At 41.1% G+C, this 20,826-nt stretch overlaps 1 protein-coding gene across 2 annotated transcripts in view; it reads left to right on the top strand.

Annotated features, from left to right (window-relative positions):
* The window catches only part of WASHC5 (WASH complex subunit 5), a 69,857-nt gene that overhangs the window by 19,801 nt on the left and 29,230 nt on the right, over window positions 1-20,826 (top strand). For both annotated transcript variants that reach the window (XM_070748291.1, XM_070748292.1), the window contains 10 exons: window positions 682-853; window positions 5,112-5,239; window positions 6,567-6,696; window positions 7,629-7,741; window positions 7,840-8,006; window positions 11,906-11,981; window positions 13,843-13,953; window positions 16,039-16,179; window positions 18,371-18,451; window positions 20,108-20,209. In XM_070748291.1, the coding sequence (XP_070604392.1) occupies window positions 682-853; window positions 5,112-5,239; window positions 6,567-6,696; window positions 7,629-7,741; window positions 7,840-8,006; window positions 11,906-11,981; window positions 13,843-13,953; window positions 16,039-16,179; window positions 18,371-18,451; window positions 20,108-20,209 (1,221 nt within the window). The remainder of the gene's footprint in view (window positions 1-681; window positions 854-5,111; window positions 5,240-6,566; window positions 6,697-7,628; window positions 7,742-7,839; window positions 8,007-11,905; window positions 11,982-13,842; window positions 13,954-16,038; window positions 16,180-18,370; window positions 18,452-20,107; window positions 20,210-20,826) is intronic.

Genomic DNA, 20,826 nt, shown 5'->3' with positions numbered 1-20,826 from the left:
CTTTAATTGCTATAAAAGTTCAGTTCTAGATCATGATTAAAATGATTAAGGCGTTTATGGGTAAAAGCATACTATTTAATTATTTCCTATTTTAAAAGTACTGTAATTAAGGATCACACTAAGGTACTAGAGAAGGAAGGACAATAAAAAAACTATTAAGTATTCATTAAATAGTGCATAAACATATTATTTATTATTTATTTATTTGATTTTTATGCCGCCCTTCTCCTTAGACTCAGGGCGGCTTACAACATGTAAGCAATAGCACTTTTTGACAAAGCCAGCATATTGCCCCCACAATCCGGGTCCTCATTTTACCCACCTCGGAAGGATGGAAGGCTGAGTCAACCTTGAGCCGGTGATGAGATTTGAACCGCTGACCTTCAGATCTACAAGTCAGCTTCAGTGGCCTGCAGTACAGCACTCTACCTGCTGCGCCACCCCCACTGCATTGTCCCCACCCCACCCCACCCCACATGGAGGAAGCAGCCCATTAGTGCTGGTTACTCCTTGGGTATTGAAAACTACAACTCCCCAGGTGTGTTAGACAATTTAGCCAACTATGATGGTTGATGGGAGATGTAGTTTAGCCTTTGCCCACGAGTTCTGAAATGTCCATTTCATCCCTAGAGCTTTGCTGTTTCTCTGCTAATGCTAATGCTTTTATTTCTGCCTTTGAAGGCCAGCCGGGCTGCTACCGTCAATGAGCGTGTTCACACCCAAGTGCAACAATTTCTGAAAGAAGGCTGCTTAAGAGAAGAGATGGTGCTTGACAACATCCCAAAACTGCTGAACTGCTTGAGGGACTGCAACGTGGCCATCCGTTGGCTGATGCTTCATACTGCAGACTTGGGTAACAGATGGTCAGACCATCTAGAGGAGGGGAGTTTGCAAGTCACCCTTTATTTACTTATTTATTTATTCATTCATTCATTCACTCATTCATTTATTTTTTAGATTTATATGCCGCCCCTTTCCGTAGACTCTCAGTTCCCCCATGCCTGACGACAAAGATGGGTTTTAAGGAGTTTGCGAAAGGCGAGGAGGGTCGGGGCAATTCTAATCTCTGGGGGGAGCTGGTTCCAGAGAGTCGGGGCCACCACAGAGAAGGCTCTTCCCCTGGGGCCTGCCAACCGACATTGTTTAGTTGACGGGACCCGGAGAAGGCCCACTCTGTGGGACCTAACCGGTCGCTAGGATTCGTGCGGCAGAAGGCGGTCTCGGAGATATTCTGGTCCGATGCCATGAAGGGCTTTATAGGTCATAACCAACACTTTTCATGCCCTTCTCAAACTCCCCTCAATTCTGGGCCCAATGGTGGCAGTAAGTGGAGGACCATCTGCAGTTCATGTGCAGTCCCCATACTCAGGATCCATGTAGGTTAGAACAGTGTTTCCCAACCTTGGCAACTTGAAGATATTTGGACTTCAACTCCCAGTATTCGCTGGCTGGGGAATTCTGGGAGTCGTAGTCCAAATATCTTCAAGTTGCCAAGGTTGGGAAACACTGGGTTAGAAAACCCAACAAAGGAGGCCATGGTCTTCAGGCCCCGTTTGGAATTTTTCAAGGGAAAATATGATGCTGAAAAATATAATGCCGGTTTCGAGATATCAGGGAATTGGGCAGCTGGTGTAAGAATGGAGCCAGTCAAACTTGTAATTTTGTATAAATAAATACAGTGATCCCTCGTTTTTCGCGGGGATGCGTTCGAACATCACCCGTGAAAAACGAATTTCTGTGAAGTAGAGGAAAGATTTTTTTCATGTATTTAACTAGTATTTGGACTTTTAAAACCCACCCTTTGCATTAAACAGTCATTCTATAATGTTTCTCAGCTGGACCTACATGTGATATCTTAACCAGTTTCTTTAATAGAGTACAGTAGAAGAATTTTATGAATTTTTAATGGATTTAAAATTTTCAATGGATTTAATGGATTTAAGTCCCCTTTGAAAACCCGTGAAGTAGCGAATCCGCAAAAGATGAACCGTGAAGTAGTGAGGGATTACTGTATATTTAATATTAATATTAAATATACAGTAATGTATGCCGCCCGAGTCTACAGAGCGGGGCGGCATACAAATCTAATAAATAAATCCAGCTGTACGGATTCAGCTTCAGTGATCTTAGAAGCCGATGTCTTAGAAGAACTTGAACGATTAAAGATAAATAAGGCAATGGGTCCAGATGGCATCCACCCCAGAGTTCTTAAAGAACTCAGATCTGTCATTGCTACCCCCCTGACTGATTTGTTTAACCAATCCTTGTTAACAGGAGAAGTTCCTGAGGGTTGGAGAATGGCCAGTGTTGTGCCTATTCACAAGAAGGGCAGTAGAGAAGAAGCTGGTAACTACAGGCCAGTTAGCTTGACATCAGTTGTAGTTAAAACGATGGAGACTCTACTCAAAAAGAGGATAAATCAGCACCTAAAAACCAATAACTTATTGGACCCAAATCAGCATGGCTTTACTGAAGGCAAATCATGTGGATATTGCCTATCTGGACTTCAGCAAAGCCTTTGATACTGTTCCACATAAAGAGCTGATAGATAAATTAGTGAAGATTGGACTATTGAACTATCCCTGGATAGTTCATTGGATTTGCAGCTGGCTGAAGCGTAGACATCAGAGAGTTATTGTTAATGGCAAGTATTCTGAGCAGAGTCAGGTTACAAGCGGTGTGCCACAACGGTCTGTTCTGGGTTCTATTCTTTTTAATATGTTTGTGAGTGACATAGGCGAAGGTTTGGTAGGGAAGGTTTGCCTATTTGCCGATGACTCTAAAGTGTGCAATAGGGTTGATATTCCAGGAGGCATCTGTAATATGGTAAATGATTTGGCTTTACTAGATAAATGGTCAAAGAAATGGAAACTGCAGTTTAATGTTTCCAAATGTAAAATAATGCACTTGGGAAAAAGGAATCCTCAATCTGAGTATTGTATTGGCAGTTCTGTGTTAGCAAATACTTCAAAGGAAAAGGATTTAGGGGTAGTGATTTCTGACAGTCTCAAAATGGGTGAACAGTGCAGTCAGGCAGTAGGGAAAGCAAGTAGGATGCTTGGCTGCATAGCTAGAGGTATAACAAGCAGGAAGAGGGAGATTATGATCCCGCTATATAGAGTGCTGGTGAGACCACATTTGGAATACTGTGTTCAGTTCTGGAGACCTCACCTACAAAAAGATATTGACAAAATTGAACGGGTCCAAAGACGGGCTACAAGAATGGTGGAAGGTCTTAAGCATAAAACGTATCAGGAAAGACTTAATGAACTCAATCTGTATAGTCTGGAGGACAGAAGGAAAAGGGGGGACATGATCGAAACATTTAAATATATTAAAGAGTTAAATAAGGTCCAGGAGGGAAGTGTTTTTAATAGGAAAGTGAACACAAGAACAAGGGGACACAATCTGAAGTTATTTGGGGGAAAGATCAAAAGCAACCTGAGAAAATATTATTTTTCTGAAAGAGTAGTAGATCCTTGGAACAAACTTCCAGCAGACATGGTAGATAAATCCACAGTAACTGAATTTAAACATGCCTGGGATAAACATATATCCATCCTAAGATAAAATACAGAAAATAGTATAAGGGCTGACTAGATGGACCATGAGGCCTTTTTCTGCCGTCAGACTTCTATGTTTCTATGTTTCTAATAATAATAAATAATAATAAATATATTTAACATTTAGAACAGGCAAGATAGGCACACCATTACATCATTATTGGGTTCCTGGGGAGACGGTGGGGGATGTCGTTCCGGTAAGGAAAATGGAGCTGCACGCACAGTTCTGCTTGACTGGCAGGTGGGTGCGTGCGCCCACGGGAGATTTGGCATGCGCAGGAAGCCAAATATTGTATGAGGAAAATAAGCATGAAAATCGCTGAAATCTCACGCAGGCAAGTATCCTCACGCAATATTTGGCTTCCGAGCATGAGCAGAAGCCAAATCTCACGCGGGCGCGCACCCGCCAGTCACACAGAGCTGCGCACGCAACCACACCGGTAGAAGCGAAAACAGGAAACCCTTGCCTGCACTACACCATGAGGTAATTTGTCAGGTAAATCACAAAAAAGCATTCAGAGCAAACAAAAGAAACAGGTTGGAAAAAGGGGGAAACTCCCCCTTTACACCCAGCAACCAATCATAATGTAGATTACCTCGTGCTGGAGCCCGCACTCTAACCAATCAACCCCAACTGTGTGTTCTGGCCCGTTATACCCTTTACTTCTTCCAGCTATTGAATGAACTTAATGCAAATTCACTTAAACCTAAAGCCCTTCATGGCATCGGGCCAGAATATCTCCGAGACCGCCTTCTGCCGCACGAATCCCAGCGACTGGTTAGGTCCCACAGAGTTGGCCTTCTCTGGGTCCCATCGACTAAACAATGTCGTCTGGCGGGACCCAGGGGAAGAGCCTTCTCTGTGGCGGCCCCGACCCTCTGGAACCAGCTCCCCCCGGAGATTAGAATTGCCCCCACCCTCCTTGTCTTTCGTAAACTTCTTAAAACCCACCTCTGCCGCCAGGCCTAGGGGAACTGAGACATCTCGCCCGGGCCTATACAGTTTATGTATGGTATATTTGTGTGTATGTTTTCTTTTTAATAAGGGGTTTTTAGTGACTTTTAATTATTAGATTTGTTATATATTGTGTTATTATTGTTGTGAGCCGCCCCGAGTCTACAGAGAGGGGCGGCATAGAAATCTAATTAATAATAATGATGATGATGATGATGATGATGATGATATCTATGGAGATTCTCAGTCATCCAGGTCCTGGTTGTTGCAAAGGTGCTTTATTCAAGAGGTGACTGGGTTTTGTGTTGGGTTTATTTTGAAGATGTTTTGCTTCTCATCCAAGAAGCTTCTTCAGCTCTGACTGAATGATGAGAAATGGGGGGAAACGGTTTCCCACCATCCGGTCCAAGCTGAAGAAAGTTCTTGGCTGAGAAGCGAAACATCTTCAAAAAAACAACAACAGAAAGTCCATTTGCCTGTTGAAAAAAGTACCCTTGGGACAAATTCACTTACAATAATGATTTAAAATAATTTGCTACCTCTGTTTAAAAATAGTAAAATAAAACACGGCCTTTATTTCCTTCCCTCCCCAGCTTATGATCCAAACAACAAGCGCTTACGCCAGATAAAAGACCAAGTTCTCACTGACTCCAGATTCAACCCCAAGATCCTTTTCCAACTCCTCCTGGATACAGCCCAGTTTGAATTCATTTTGAAAGAGGTAATAATTATATCTGGGGGCTCATTTATGAGATGGGATGGAGTGTGGCACAGTGCATAAGAAGCTGTGGGTCGTTCCAAAATAATAACACTTGAAAATTCAGATTTTATGCGATTTAGCTATTTATTTAGAGCCCTGGTTCCCAACATGTTGATTTTTAATGGGACCAATTGGAACCTTTTTTAAACCAAGTTAATGGCCTTTTAGGATTCCTCTGTGTGAGTTAGGAGTTCACCTTTTAAATAGTAAGAATTATATATATCACGGAGGGGGCATCAGGATTTTAGATATCCTTAGGTGGGGCATGGCCAAAAAAAAAGGTTGGGAACCACTGATTTAGAGTATCAGGCCAATTGTTCTCTTGGGTCATCGATGTATCACTGCGAGAACCCAGAGAAACAGCTTCGTAAGTTCTTTTGTTTTCTTTAAAACCCTTGAAGGAAAAATTCATAAAATAAGGCGTCTGTAATATGGTAAATGATTTAGCTTTACTAGATAAATGGTCAAAGCAATGGAAACTGCAGTTTAATGTTTCCAAATGTAAAATAATGCACTTGGGGAAAAGGAATCCTCAATCTGAGTATTGTATTGGCAGTTCTGTGTTAGCAAAAACTTCAGAAGAAAAGGATTTAGGGGTAGTGATTTCAGACAGTCTCAAAATGGGTGAGCAGTGTGGTCGGGCGGTAGGAAAACAAATAGGATGCTTGGCTGCATAGCTAGAGGTATAACAAGCAGGAAGAGGGAGATTATGATCCCGCTATATAGAGTGCTGGTGAGACCACATTTGGAATACTGTGTTCAGTTCTGGAGACCTCACCTACAAAAAGATATTGACAAAATTGAACGGGTCCAAAGACGAGCTACAAGAATGGTGGAAGGTCTTCAGCATAAAACGTATCAGGAAAGATTTAATGAACTCAATCTGTATAGTCTGGAGGACAGAAGGAAAAGGGGGGACATGATCGAAACATTTAAATATGTTAAAGGGTTAAATAAGGTCCAGGAGGGAAGTGTTTTAATAGGAAAGTGAACACAAGAACAAGGGGACACAATCTGAAGTTAGTTGGGGGAAAGATCAAAAGCAACATGAGAAAATATTATTTTACTGAAAGAGTAGTAGATCCTTGGAACAAACTTCCAGCAGACGTGGTAGATAAATCCACAGTAACTGAATTTAAACATGCCTGGGATAAACATATATCCATCCTAAGATAAAATACAGAAAATAGTATAAGGGCAGACTAGATGGACCATGAGGTCTTTTTCTGCCGTCAAACTTCTATGTTTCTATGTTTCTAAATCTAAGAAACGTCTGTGTTTCCACTAGATGTTCAAACAAATGTTGTCAGAAAAGCAAACCAAGTGGGAGAGCTATAAAACAGAAGGATCCGAACGGATGGCTGAACTGGCGGATGTCTTTTCAGGAGTGAAGCCACTAACCAGAGTGGAGAAAAATGGTAAGCTGAAACACAAAACCTTTTAGCATGAAGAGTATTTACTTCCGCATCTCTACTTCGCGGAAATTCGACTTTCGCGGGCGGTCTTGGAACGCATCCCCCGCGAAAATCGAGGGAACACTGTATTGTTCTTATTGCTGTGAGCCGCCCCGAGTCTGCAGAGAGGGGCGGCATACAAATCTAATTAATAATAATAATAATAATAATAATAATAATAATAATAATAATGTTTGCAAATGAAAGAAAACAATCATTCTATTTTTTGCTTTTTTAGTCAATATTTGGAAATGCAATATTTGTAGACTGAGAGTATAGGAGAATTTCAGGGGCATTGAGAGTCATACCTGCCACCCTAAAGTGATCCCTTTTATTCCTTTGCCTGCCTGAACAGAAAATCTGCAAAAAGAATGTGCAGAACTAGACATGATGACTAAACGTCTGAATAATCAAACTGAAACAGAATTTTATAAAATATGGGACAAAGTATATGATTGGTGGAATTTTAAAAATAGAATTAAAAATTAAATATATAAGAATAAATGATTATTTGAAGAATTATAAGATAGAATTAAATAGTTTATATTATAACTAACTTAGAAGTGTTTACCTTCTCTTTTTCTGTATTACTAATATTTTATTTATCTCTTTATATATATGTATGTATGTATGTATGTATGTAACATTTAAAAATATAAAGAAATTCAATTAATAAGTTTAATATTAAAAATATAGAATTAAATTCAATAAGAATGTAATTCACATGTGTGGTATTTCTGCATAGATCTGGTAACAGTTAGGGTTTTTTATATTCTGTATTAGTTAGACTTCTACGACAAGCGGAGCAATGGCAGCTCCTTAAATATTTAATGTTGTATGTCTTTGTTTGTCCTTTTTGAAAATAATAAAAATATATATTTTTTTTTTTAAAAAAGAAAATCTGCAAGCCTGGTTTAGAGAAATCTCCAAGCAAATCATGTCTCTGAATTATAACGACTCCACTGCAGCAGGCAGGAAAACGGTGCAGTTGATCCAAGCGCTGGAAGAGGTGAGTAGGGAGTTCCTCGCCTATAAATATTTTCTTGGTGGAACAATACGATTGAAAACCTTGCCAGGGAATGAATTGCATTCAAATGCTTCGTGCAGGTCCAGGAATTTCACCAGCTGGAGTCCAACCTTCATGTTTGCCAGTTTCTCGCAGACTCTCGTAAGTTTCTCCATCAAATGATCCGGACCATCAACATTAAAGAAGAGGTTTTAATCACCATGCAGATCGTAGGGGACCTTTCCTACGCTTGGCAGCTCATCGACAGGTATGACAGTACAGAGGCATTCTGAATTCTTCTTTTTTACGGTATAACATTTTTATTTTCTCCACCATAAAACAATACAGTGGTACCTCGGTTCTTGACCACAATTCGTTCCGGAAGTGTGGTCGAGAACCGATTTGGTCGAGTACCAAATTAATTTATCCCATAGGAAATAATGGAAATGGATTTAATTGGTTCCCAGCCCCTATTTCCTTTATTTCCTATGGGATAAAGATCTGAGGAGCTCTATAGTCTAAGTACTCCAAGCTGTAGGAAGGGTGGGGGCGGCTGCAATACCGGCAGTTTCGGGGGGGCTCCTTTCCTCAGTGGTTCGTCTTGTTACCTGTAGGCAGCTGCACCAACTTTCTCCTTCCCGGCGGCGGCGACGGCGGCTTTCCATCGAGCAGCTCCGGGAACATCAGCGGCTTCCCTTCCTCATGTGACGTTCCTGGTGCTGCTGCTGCTCGATGGAAAGCCGCCGCCACCATCGTCGCTGCCGCCAGGAAAGAGAAAGTTGGTGCAGCTGCCTACAGGTAACAAGATGAACCATTGAGGAAAGGAGCCCCCCGAAGCTGCTGGTATTACAGCCGCCCCCACCCTTCCTACAGCTTGGAGCGCTTAGACTAGAGACTGGGAGGCTGTTAAGTGGGCGGCCAGGATGGGCGTGTCGGATTCCGACTCCCATTCCATCTCACCCCGTCCCCTCAAATCTTGTAGCATTTCGGATAATAAACAAAATTTTCTGTGGCTGTTCGGTATCCGAATTTTTGTTCAGATACCGAAGCAAAATTTTGCCGAAAATTTTGTTCGGTATCCGAAATGTACGACAACCAAGGCGTTCGAGAACCAAGGTACCACTGTATATAGTTATAAATACAACAACAATGCTTAAAATCAATCATATATAAACTTTTCTTTTGTTATTACTCACTCAATGGAGGCTCTTATCAGTCCTCATCTAAAAATTTCTATTACGTTGTCAATTCTTAAAAATCTAAATAAAAATTCTTCCTTTCCATCTTAGTATAAAAATTTACATTACCTCAATGCAAACAATAATAAAATCTCTTTTATCTAAATTTTAATATTTTGTCACATAGCTAATAAAAAATTATATATATCTTTAATAAAAAGAAACTATTCATAATATAATGTTGATATATATAAACCCACCTCTGTCGTCAGGCATGGGGGAATTGAGATATTCCCTTCCCCCTAGGCTTATAAAATTTATTTATTTATTATTATTTATTATTTGGATTTGTATGCCGCCCCTCTCCGAAAACTCGGGGCGGCATACAAATCATACATACAGGCATGGTATGTCTGTATGTATGATTGGTTCTTTAAATTGGGGTTTTTTAAATTACTTTTAATATTAGATTTGTTTATATTGTCTTTTTACTGTTGTTAGCCGCCCCGAGTCTGCGGAGAGGGGCGGCATACAAATGTAATAAATAAATAAATAAATAAATAAATAAATACATACATACATACATACATACATACATACATACATACATACATACATAAAACAGTTCATTCTGAATTCTTCTTGTCAGAACTGATTACAGCCAGTCCTCGACATATGAACCCAGTTGAGCCCAAAATTTATGTTACTCAGTGAGACATTTGTGGAGTGAGTTATGTCCAATTTTACGACCTTTCCTGCCACCATTGTTTAAGTGAATATCGCAGCAATTAAGCTATTAAATACGACTTTCAAGTGAATCTGGTTTCCCCATCCACTTTAGCAATAGTAATAGCATTTAGACTTATATACCGCTTCATAGTGGTTTTACAACTCTTTCTAAGTGGTTTACAGCAGTGATTTTCAACCTTTTTTGAGCCGCGGCACATTTTTACATTTACAAAACCATGGGGCACATTGAGTGTGTGTGTGGGGGGCGGGCGGGGGCGGCTAAAAAAAGTTTGGACAAAAAATATCTCTCTCTTCCTCCCTTTCACTCTATTTCTCTCTCCCTCCCTCTTTCTCTCCCTTCCTCTTTTTTTCTCTCTCTCTCCATCCCTCTTTCTTTCTCTCTTCCTTCTTTCCTCTTTTTTGCTCTCTTTCTCTCTCCCTCCCTAACCTCCCTCTATGTCTTTCTCTCTCCCACCTTCCCTCCCTCTTTCTCTCTCTCTCTCTCTTGCTTTCTTTCTCTCTTGTTCTCTTTCTCTCTCTCTTGCTTTCTTTCTCTCTCTCTCTTTCTTTCTCTTTCTCTTGCTTGCTTTCTCTCTCTCTTTCTCTTTCTTTCTCTCTCTCTCTTTTCCCTCTCTTGTTTTCTTTCTCTCTCTGAGCTTCGCGGCACACCTGACCATGTCTCGCGGCACACTAGTGTGCCACGTCACACTGGTTGAAAAACACTGGTTTACAGAATCAGGATATTGCCCCCAACAATCTTATTTATTTATTTACATATTTGTCAAACAATTATAGGATGGTAATTTGTATAAGCATAACATTAGAAAAGTAATGATAAAAAGTAATGATAAAAAAAGACCGTAGGACAGGGATGGTAGGCACAATGGTGCGCTTATGCACGCCCCTTACAGACCTCTTAGAAAGGGGGAGAGGTCAATTGTAGATGATCTAATGTTGAAGATTTTGGGGTTAGGAGTGGAAAGGTAGAGCATTTTGTTGCTGCAGTCATATTTTTTGCATTCTAGTTTGGAGCGGTTGACATTTAGTTTATTTTTTTTCCCATTTGTTTTTATTTTTTTCCAACAAACATACAAACAACATAAAACATTTATACATACATGATAATTTACTTATTAATGAGTGTTTTACGACTCTGTTTTTATTACTTAGTTTTTCCTTTAATACTAATTCCCTTTCTTCTTATTTTTTCTATCCAATTGTACAGTTTCTCCCACACTTTGTAGTAGTTCTTATTTTGTTTATTCTGTAATTCATAAGTTAATTTGCTTAATTTAGCGCAGTCTAGCATTTTCCTAATCACCTGACATTTAGTTTAAATCTATTATGTGCTCGTGTGTTGTTGCGGTTGAAGGTGAAGAAGTCGCTAACAGGTAGGACATTTTGGTATATGATTTTATGAACCATATTTAAGTCGGAATGGAGACATCAGAGTTGTAAGTTGTCTAATCAGAGAATTTCAAGTTTGGCGGAGTAAGGTATTTTGTTTTGGGAGGAGGAGTGAAGGACTCTTCTTGTGAAATATTTCTGGACTCTCTCAATTGTATTTGATGTCAGATATGCAATGTGGGCCCCATACAGGTGAGCTGTATTCTAGGAAAGGCCTGACACCACCTCGGAAGGATGGAAGGATAAGTCAACCTTGAGCCGGTGGTGAGATTTGAACTGCTGGACTACAGCTAGCAGTTAGCTGAAGTAGCCTGCAGTGCTTCACTCTAATCTTCGCCACCCCGGTTCTATCTACTTTGCTCGTCAGAAGGTCACAAAAAGTGATCATGTGACCCCTGGACACTGCAACCATTATAAATATCAACCAATTGCCATTAATCATGTTGTCTTAAGCATTTACTTACTTACTTACTTACTTACTTACTTACTTACTTACTTACTTACTTACTTACTTACTTATTAGATTTGTATGCCGCCCCTCTCCGTAGACTCGGGGCGGCTCACAACAGAATAAAACAGTTCATAACAAATCTAATAATTTACAATTTAAAATATTTTTAAAAACCCATTATTAAGCAGACATACGTACAAACATACCATACATACATACAAAGCATGTTAAATCTGTTTTAGTCCTTACACTAATTTTTGTGGTGCATCTTTCTAAGTGGAGCAGAAAATCACACCACTCGTTTTTGGCAATTTTCAAAGGGCCACAAAAATATTTTCTCACACCTGTGTCCTGGAATCTTGGTTTCACTGATCATGACTTTATTTCTCCTTCCCTCCCCAGTTTCACCTCTATCATGCAGGAAAGTATAAGAGTCAGCCCATCTATGGTAACCAAACTCCGGGCCACCTTTTTAAAGGTGAGTTAATAATAATAATAATTATTATTATTATTATTATTGTGGGACTTCCGCACAAAACTGAAGTCGGAAGTCCCACAAAACTACTGTGGGACTTCCGACTTCAGACTGACCGAATTCTGAAGCATAACACACCAGACATTGTGATCGTGGAGAAAAAGAAAGTATGGATCATCGACATCGCAATCCCAGGAGACAGCAGAATTGAGGAGAAGCAGCTAGAGAAATTAGTGAAATATGAAGATCTAAAAATCAAGCTGCAACGACTCTGGCCTAAGCCAGTGAAAGTGGTCTCAGTGGTACTTGGCATGCTGGGCGCAGTACCAAAGGATCTCAGCGGACATTTGAAAACCATCGGAATTGACAAAATCTCCATCTGTCAATTGCAAAAGGCCGCTTTACTGGGATTGGCACACATAATTCGCCGCTACATCACGCAGTCCTAGGTGCTTGGGAAGCGCCCGACTGGTGATGAAATACGAAATCCAGCATAGTGATCTCGTTTGCTGTGTTGTACTGACATCATCATCATCACCATTATCATAACAACAACAACAATAATTTATTAGATTTGTATGCCGCCCCTCTCCTGTTAGATTGGTTAATCTAACAGTACAACAGCTCCAGTGTGAAGTTTTGGGAGGTCAGGTTGGGAATCATTTTGGAGGGTTGGTTTGATTGGTTTTATACAGGTTTTTTTATTTTTCTTAATTTTTCATTGCTGCATTATTTTATCTTTGTTATATCTTATTCTTATAAGCCGTCCTGAGTCCGCAAGGAGAAAGGTGACCTATAAATCTAACAAATAAATAAAATAAGATAAATAAAATTTTCTCCCCTCTTCAAATCCTTTCTCTCAAGTTTACAGATTGGGTTTCCAAGACCATAAAGAACTAATCCATTTTATTTGCGCATATTTCCAGAATGGAATTAGGCTTTGAAAAATAACCAAGCATCTACGTGATTCAAGATACTTTCCACTTACATCGTCATTATTTTCACTCTTGTGCATGGAAGTGTGTGAGGCTCAGTTTACACAGCAAAAACAAACCTTGCTTACCCATGTTTTGTTAAATAAGCTTCAATTGGCTGAGTTTATATAGTAGATTAAGCCACAAACCATGATTTATAAGGCACAGTGCCTAGATTCACTCATTGCACTAAAGCCACTAGCAAGAAAAAACATTATCTTATACCTTATTTATATCTGGGAACCTTACTGACATATCTACATAAGAACATAAGAAGAGCCACGCTGAATCAGGCCAAAGCCCATTGAGTCCAGCATTCTGTGTCACACAGTGGCCCACCAGTTGTACATTGGGACCTTGAGTAGAAAGAGAAGGCAAAACCCTCCCTTTCCCTTGACCCCCAACAAATGGTACTCAAGGGAATCCTGCCTGCCTCACCCAACATAGAGGCCGAACATGGACTTCCGTTTCAATAACCACCGATACACTTGGCATCCATGAATCTGTCTAATCCTGCCTTGAAGCTATCAAGGCTGACAGCTGTCACGACCTCTTCTGGAAGTGAATTCCATAAACCAAGGACCCTCTGGGTGAAGAAACATTTCCCTTTATTTGTCCTCACTTTCTTACCTATGAGCTTTAGGAAGTGCCCCCTTGTCCTAGTATTGTGGGATAGAGAAAATATTTTTCTCTATCCACCTTTCCTACACCATGCATGATTTTATACACTTCAATCAAGTCACCCCTTAAACGCCGTCTTTCAAGGCTGAAAAGACCAAGGCATTGCAATCTGGTTTCATAAGGGAGGAGCTCCATTTCCTTGATCATTCTTGTTGCCCTTTTTTGTACCTTTTCCAGTTCCATTATATCTCTGTCTCACTTATTTCCAGCTGGCTTCAGCTCTTGACATGCCGCTTCTTCGCATCAACCAAGCAAACAGTCCTGATCTTCTCAGTGTATCACAGTATTATTCTGGAGAGCTGGTGTCCTATGTGAGAAAGGTGAGCCAGGGTCACTTTGGGGGGATATGCTGGCTAGAGAATTCTGGGAGTTGAAACTGCCAAGTTTGAAGACCTATGGGTTTTATTTTATTTTTATTTTATTTATTTATTATTTAGATTTGTATGCCGCCCCTCTCCGCAGACTCGGGGTGGCTCACAACAGAATGCAACAATTCATGACAAATCTAAATTATAGTTTAAAATATTTTTAAAACCCCATTTACTAAGCAAACATACACACAAACATACCATGCATAAATTGTATATGCCCAGGGGAGATGTCTCAGTTCCCCCATGCCTGACGACAAAGGTGGGTTTTAAGGAGTTTACGAAAGGCAAGGAGGGTAGGGGCAGTTCTAATCTCTGGGGGGAGTTGGTTCCAGAGAGTCGGGGCTGCCACAGAGAAGGCTCTTCCCCTGGGGCCCACCAACCGACATTGTTTAGTTGACGGAACCCAGAGAAGGCCCACTCTGTGGGACCTAATCGGTCGCTGGGATTCGTGCGGCAGAAGGCGGTCTCGGAGATATTCTGGTCCAGTGCCATGAAGGGCTTTAAAGGTCGTAACCAACACTTTGAATTGTGACCGGAAATTGATCGGCAACCAATGCAGACTGCGGAGTGTTGGTGAAACATGGGCATACATAGGTAAGCCCATGACTGCTCTCGCAGCTGCATTCTGCACGATCTGAAGTTTCCGAACACTTTTCAAAGGTAGCCCCATGTAGAGAGCATTACAGTAGTCGAACCTCGAGGTGATGAGGGCATGAGTGATTGTGAGCAGTGAGTCCCAGTCCAGATAGGGCCGCAACTGGTGTACCAGGCGAACCTGGGCAAACGCCCCCCTCGCCACAGATGAAAGATGGTTCTCTAATGTGAGCTGTGGATCGAGGAGGACGCCCAAGTTGCGGACCCTCTCCGAGGGGGTCAATAATTCCCCCCCCCCAGGGTGATGGACGGACAGATGGAATTGTCCTTGGGAGGCAAAATCCACAGCCACTCTTAACCTTTGTAAATTATAAAGGCAGTGAATATATGTAATATTCTTCCCTTCTATTTTCCTCATTTTGGGGAGTTGAAGTCCACGAGTCTTAAAGCTGCCAATTTGGGTAAAGAGTAGTTGTGCATAGTGTCACCAAACCATCAAGTGCAGTTAGTAGAAATAAAAAGAGGACACGTTTTCTTGTGGGTGACTCGGCTGTTAGAGGTGTTGATTTGAGAAAATATTATTTTACTAAACATGCCTGGGATAAACATATATCCATTGTAAGATAAAACAGGAAATAGTATAAGGGCAGACTAGATGGACCATGAGGTCTTTTTCTGCCATCAGTCTTCTATGTTTCTATGTTTCTAAGGGAAATCTAAAAAAGAAAGGGAAGGTAGTAAACACACACACCAAATTCTAAACAATATTGAACAGTTTATTATATATCCTGTTGGGATAGATCACACCTATCTTTGTGGTTACTAGAAAGACAGTTTGGTGTACAAGTAGTCCTCACTTAATGACGGTTTGTTCAGCGACTGTTTTAAATTACAATGGCACTGAACATTTATGATTACCCCCCCCCCCAAAAAAAAAAATATGAAGAAAGGCTTTATCGGCAGGTAACAAAATATAACTTTTGCTAATTCACATCTCTCTCCATGCAACTTCAGTGAGATGCTTCACTGTTATGCTAAAAACTAGAGAATTGTCACACCCCTTAAAGCAGTGGTTCTCAACCTTTCTAATGACCCCTTAATACAGTTCCTCATGTTGTGGTGACCCCCAACCATAAGTCTAGCACCAGTTCTCCCAACAGAGCTTTAAGCTGATTGGCAGAAAAGTCAGAGGGACACCCCCACTGTAAACGCCTGATTGGTCAGTTTGTAAAAATATGTTCCAAGGCACCATGATAAAAACTTTAGTTCCTAACACCATGGGAAATGTGTCTTTTCCCATGCTAATAGCAACCCCTGTGGAATGGTCATTCCACCCCCAAAGAGGTCCCGACCCCCAGGTTGAGAACCACTGCTTAAAGGAACTACTGTTTCACTAATCAATGTTTTTGCATTTGTTTTATGTTGCTTTTCTGAGAAAAGGTTTTACAGATCATTCCGGAAAGCATGTTCACTTCTCTCCTGAAGATTATAAAACTGCAGACTCATGACATCATTGAGGTGCCAACTCGCTTGGACAAGGACAAGCTGCGAGATTATGCTCAACTTGGACCACGCTACGAGGTGCATCAAAGTTCACAGGGTTAGAGGGATTAGGTGCAACTTCTGGAATTGGTTGTGAATTTTACAGACTCACGCTCAGATTTGTTTGTCACCAAAGCCAGCCAGATGCCTTCAAGTGGTAGGATTTGGATGGACATAGCCAATTCCTATTGTTTTTTCCTAAGGTTTTATTAAACCACCCAGACCTGGGGTAGGCAAAGTTGGCTCTTCTATGACATGTGGACTTCAACTCCCAGAATTCCTGAGCTAGCATGACTGGCTTAGGAATTCTGGGAACTGGAGTCCACAAGTCATAGAAGAGCCAACTTTGCCTACCCCAGACCATGAAAGATCCTTGGTATCCTCTGAATCAAGCTCAGAGAACACCAAGGACACCCTCATTTGAACCCTGAGCTACAAATATTCTCCTTTATTGATACTATCCAGACCAGATGACATTTTATAGATTCAAATGAATGTTTTCCTGCAAATCAAAGAGAGAATGAGGATTGATGCTTTTATGAGAGCTATGTGCATGAATAAGCTCTGATATTCAGAATAGATCATTGATCTATCTCAGTTTTGTATCCAATAGTCAGCTTTTTAAGAGGCAGGTAAGCTTTCCAGGAAGGGTGGAGATCTGGGACTTTCTCATTTCAGCTGAAGCTGTAAATCAGTGGTTCTCAACCTTTCTAATGCCGTGAAATGCTTAATAAAGTTCCTCATGTTGTGGTGACCCCCCAACCATAAGTCTAGTGCCAATTCTCCCAACAGAGCTTGAAGCTGATTGGCAGGAAGGTCAGAGGGACACCCCCACTGCAAATGCCTGATTGGTCGGATTGTAAAAATATGTTCCAAGACTCCAGAATAGAAGCTGCAGGGAGATGACTTGAAGCATATAATAATAATAATAACAACAACAACAATAGTATATCATAGTAGTAAATCATCTGTAATAAGGAATGAATATTTATCAGGAAAAGTGAAAGTTTCTTTCTACCCCTCTTATCCTAAGGAAGTGACAGCTGGGCAGTCTTTGGAGAGGGGCAGCATACAAATCTAATAAATTATTATTATTATTATTATTATTATTATTATTATTATTATTATTATGTTATTTAAAACAAGAAACCAAGGAGAAAAAATGTCTATAGAGATTCCTTAAGACATCCAGGTCATAGTTGTCCCAAAAGTGCTTTTTCTAAAGGCAACTGTGTTAGTACTATGTACATAACTGGTTGAGTTTGGCAATATATAAACAAACTATCAATGTATGTTTAAGTGAATTATAGCACTATAGCTTTAAGAGTTAGTGTTGCAGTTAACCATAAGAGGGAGCCAGAAGCGCTCCCTCCCTCTCTCTCTCTCTCTCTCCCCCTCCCTCCCTCCCTCCCTCTCTCTCCCCCTCCCTCTCCCCCTCCCTCCATCTCTCTCCCTCCCTCTCTCCCTTCCTCTCTCCCTCCCTCCGCCTCCCTCCCTCTCTCTCCCTCCTTCCCTCTCTCTCTCCCTCCCTCTCTCTCTCTCCCTCACTCCCTCCCTCTCTCTCTCTCCCTCCCTCTCTCTCTCTCTTTCTCTCTCCTAGATTTGTCTGTGTGACCATATTGTAGAACTGTGTGTTCAAATGATGGTTTAATGTATTTTGTACGTAAGGCTTATACAGTATTGTATATGTATTGAGAGTACTGACTGATATAATTGTGTATGACTAGGGTTGTTCTTGACTAAGCTATTTGCCAAAGTAAATAATATTTATACACTTAATGTATCTGGTTATCAGAATTACTACTTGTATCTTTGGGCTATCAGCTGGGTATCTGCCACCTCCACTTTTGCTCTGTACATCCTTGCTAACTCAAGGGTTACTCTGCACACTCCTTAACACTTAACATACTGCACTTTCTTTTTTCCTTGAAGATGTTCCGCTTCTCATCCAAGGTGCTTCTTCAGCTCTAAAAAAGAGTTGAAGAACTTTCTTGGATGAGAAGCGAAACATCTTCAAAGAAAAACCAGAAAGTCCAGTTGCCTTTGGGATAAGAAGAAAAAATTCCACGTGGTAAAAGAAGAAAACAGCTTCTTTATCAATGGGTCCGATTGGGATTGGGCGACATAGAGGTCGAATTAATTAATATTTATTAATTAATGATGTTCTTTCCACCTGCCCAGTGCTCTGGAGGTTCCTTCTAATGACCAACCCATCCTTTCTTTCTCAAAGGTTGCTAAGCTTACACACGCCATCTCCATTTTCACAGAAGGAATCCTGATGATGAAAACAACATTGGTTGGCATCATCAAGGTAAGGTTTTTCCATTGGGGTGGACAAGAAAATCTAGAAACCTGTCGGTTGGTCTAGTTACGTTTCATGAATTTGGGGATACGTGGGGGCCATGTGAAAAAGACACAGTAGCATCACATGAAGGAATAACAGCTTGAAGGCCATTTTTCAAGGGGTATTCCTACGTATGTTTCTGACCTATAAAGCCCTACATGGCATCAGGCCGGAATAACTCTGGGACTGTCTTCTGCCGCGACTGATCAGGTCCCACATAGTCGGCCCTCTCCGGGTCCCATCAACCAGACAATGTCGTTTGGTGGGACCTAGGGGAAGAGCCTTCTCTGTGGGGGCCCTGGCCCTCTGGAATCATTGTCCTGGAATGATTGTTTTTTAAGGTTTGGGGTTTTTTCAGATTTTATATTTAATTAATTGGATTTAGGATGCTATACATTGTTTTATTATATGTTGTGAGCCGCCCCGATTCTCCAAGAGGGGTGGCATAAAAGTCCAATTAATAAAATAATAATAAATTAAAGATAAATAAATGGACTCCGAGTCATTGCCTGGATTATTCCTTGCAGTTATAGCTACCACATAATATTCAAAGGGGCCTTCCTAGGTCCTCCATGGTCAACAGAATAGGAGCACCTGCTACCAGAATATTGAGGATGTAGCTGTTCTGCAAAGATTTCCTCCCTTGGAGATGACCTTATCTTTAGGCAAAGGTTCCCCATTGCCACCGATGCCGGTGGGCGGGCGCACATGCATCGGCGCGAGATTCAGCTTTGCACATGCACAGGAAGCGAAATCTCATGCAAGGATGTTCACGCGAGAGAAATTTCACCAATTTTGATGACTTCTTTGCTTCTGCGCATGCACGGAAGCAAAAAACCACCAAAAATCAACGAAATCTCACGCACGCGAGTATCCTCACGCGAGATTTGGTTTCCTGTGCATGTGCAGAAGCCAAATCTCACACGGCGTGTGCACCTGCCCACCGGTCATGTAGAGCTGTACGGACAGCTCCATTTTCACTACCACTCTATAGAGTGGCCCGTACTGACAGGAACCCATAACTGCTTATCTTCCTCTGCCCTCTGCCACATAAATCCCAGCAGCCGGTTAGGTCCCACAGATTTGGCCTTCTCCAGGTCCCGTCAACCAGGCAATGTTGTTTGGCGGGGCCTAGGGGAAGAGCCTTCTCTGGGGGGGGGGGGGGGGGCTGGCCCTCTGGAATCGTCTCCCCCCAGAGATTCGTACTGCCACCACCCTCCTCGCCTTCCACAAGAGTCTTAAGGCCTGGGGCAATTAGATCTTGCAACCCTGACCAATACATGTGATGCATGGTGTGATTGGATTGTCTGATTGAGTAATACATAGGGTTTTTAGCTGTAGTTTTTTAATGTATTAGATTTGTTTTGTACGCTTTGTTTCTATATTTATTCTGTGAGATGCCCTGAGTTTTCGGAGAATACAAATATAGTAATAGTAGTAGTAGTAGTACTACTAGTCGTAGTAGTAGTAGTAATAATAATAATAATAATAATAATAATAATAAACTGTTAATTCAGCCATAGCACAGGAAAGAGTGGGAATGACTTAGCCAACAAATAGAAAAAAGCACGTGAAGAAAATGTATTGGCACATTATGATTTCTCTCTTCTACGGGTTTTCTAGGTTGACCCAAAGCAGTTACTTGAAGATGGAATTAGAAAGGAGCTGGTCAAACGTGTGGCTTTTGCCCTACACCGAGGGCTCACCTTCAACCCTAGAGCAAAGGTACAAGATGATCTAGTTTCAATTTAGCCTAGCTCTGCACCTCTATTACTGTCTGGTTTGGTTCTGCAACCCAACAACACCGACACAGACTTCAGAGGATAGTTAGAACTGCAGAAAAAACAATTGCAACCAACCTGCCTTCCATTGAGGACCTGTATATTTAATGGGTCAAAAAGAGGGATGTGAAAATATCTACAGACCACTCACATCCTGGACATAAACTGTTTCAACTTCTGTCCTCAAAACTACGCTATAGAGCACTGAACACCAAGACGACTAGACACAAGAACAGTTTTTCCCCGAATGCCATCACTCTGCTAAACAAACTTCCCTCACTACTGTCAAACTATTCACTAAGGCTGCATTACTATTACTATTAGTCTTCTCATCATTCCTATCACCCATCTCCTCCCACTTATGACTACATGATTGCAACTTGATAGCTTGTATTCTTACGATTTATATTGATATTGTTTACTGATTGCTTATAGAAACATAGAAGACTGACGGCAGAAAAAGACCTCATGGTCCATCTAGTCTGCCCTTATACTAATTCCTGTATTTTATCTTACAATGGATATATGTTTATCCCAGGCATGTTTAAATTCAGTTACTGT

This window comes from Erythrolamprus reginae, chromosome 3 (assembly GCF_031021105.1).
Source record: "Erythrolamprus reginae isolate rEryReg1 chromosome 3, rEryReg1.hap1, whole genome shotgun sequence".
Taxonomy (NCBI): domain Eukaryota; kingdom Metazoa; phylum Chordata; class Lepidosauria; order Squamata; family Dipsadidae; genus Erythrolamprus; species Erythrolamprus reginae.
This window is presented reverse-complemented; position numbering and strand designations above follow the sequence as displayed.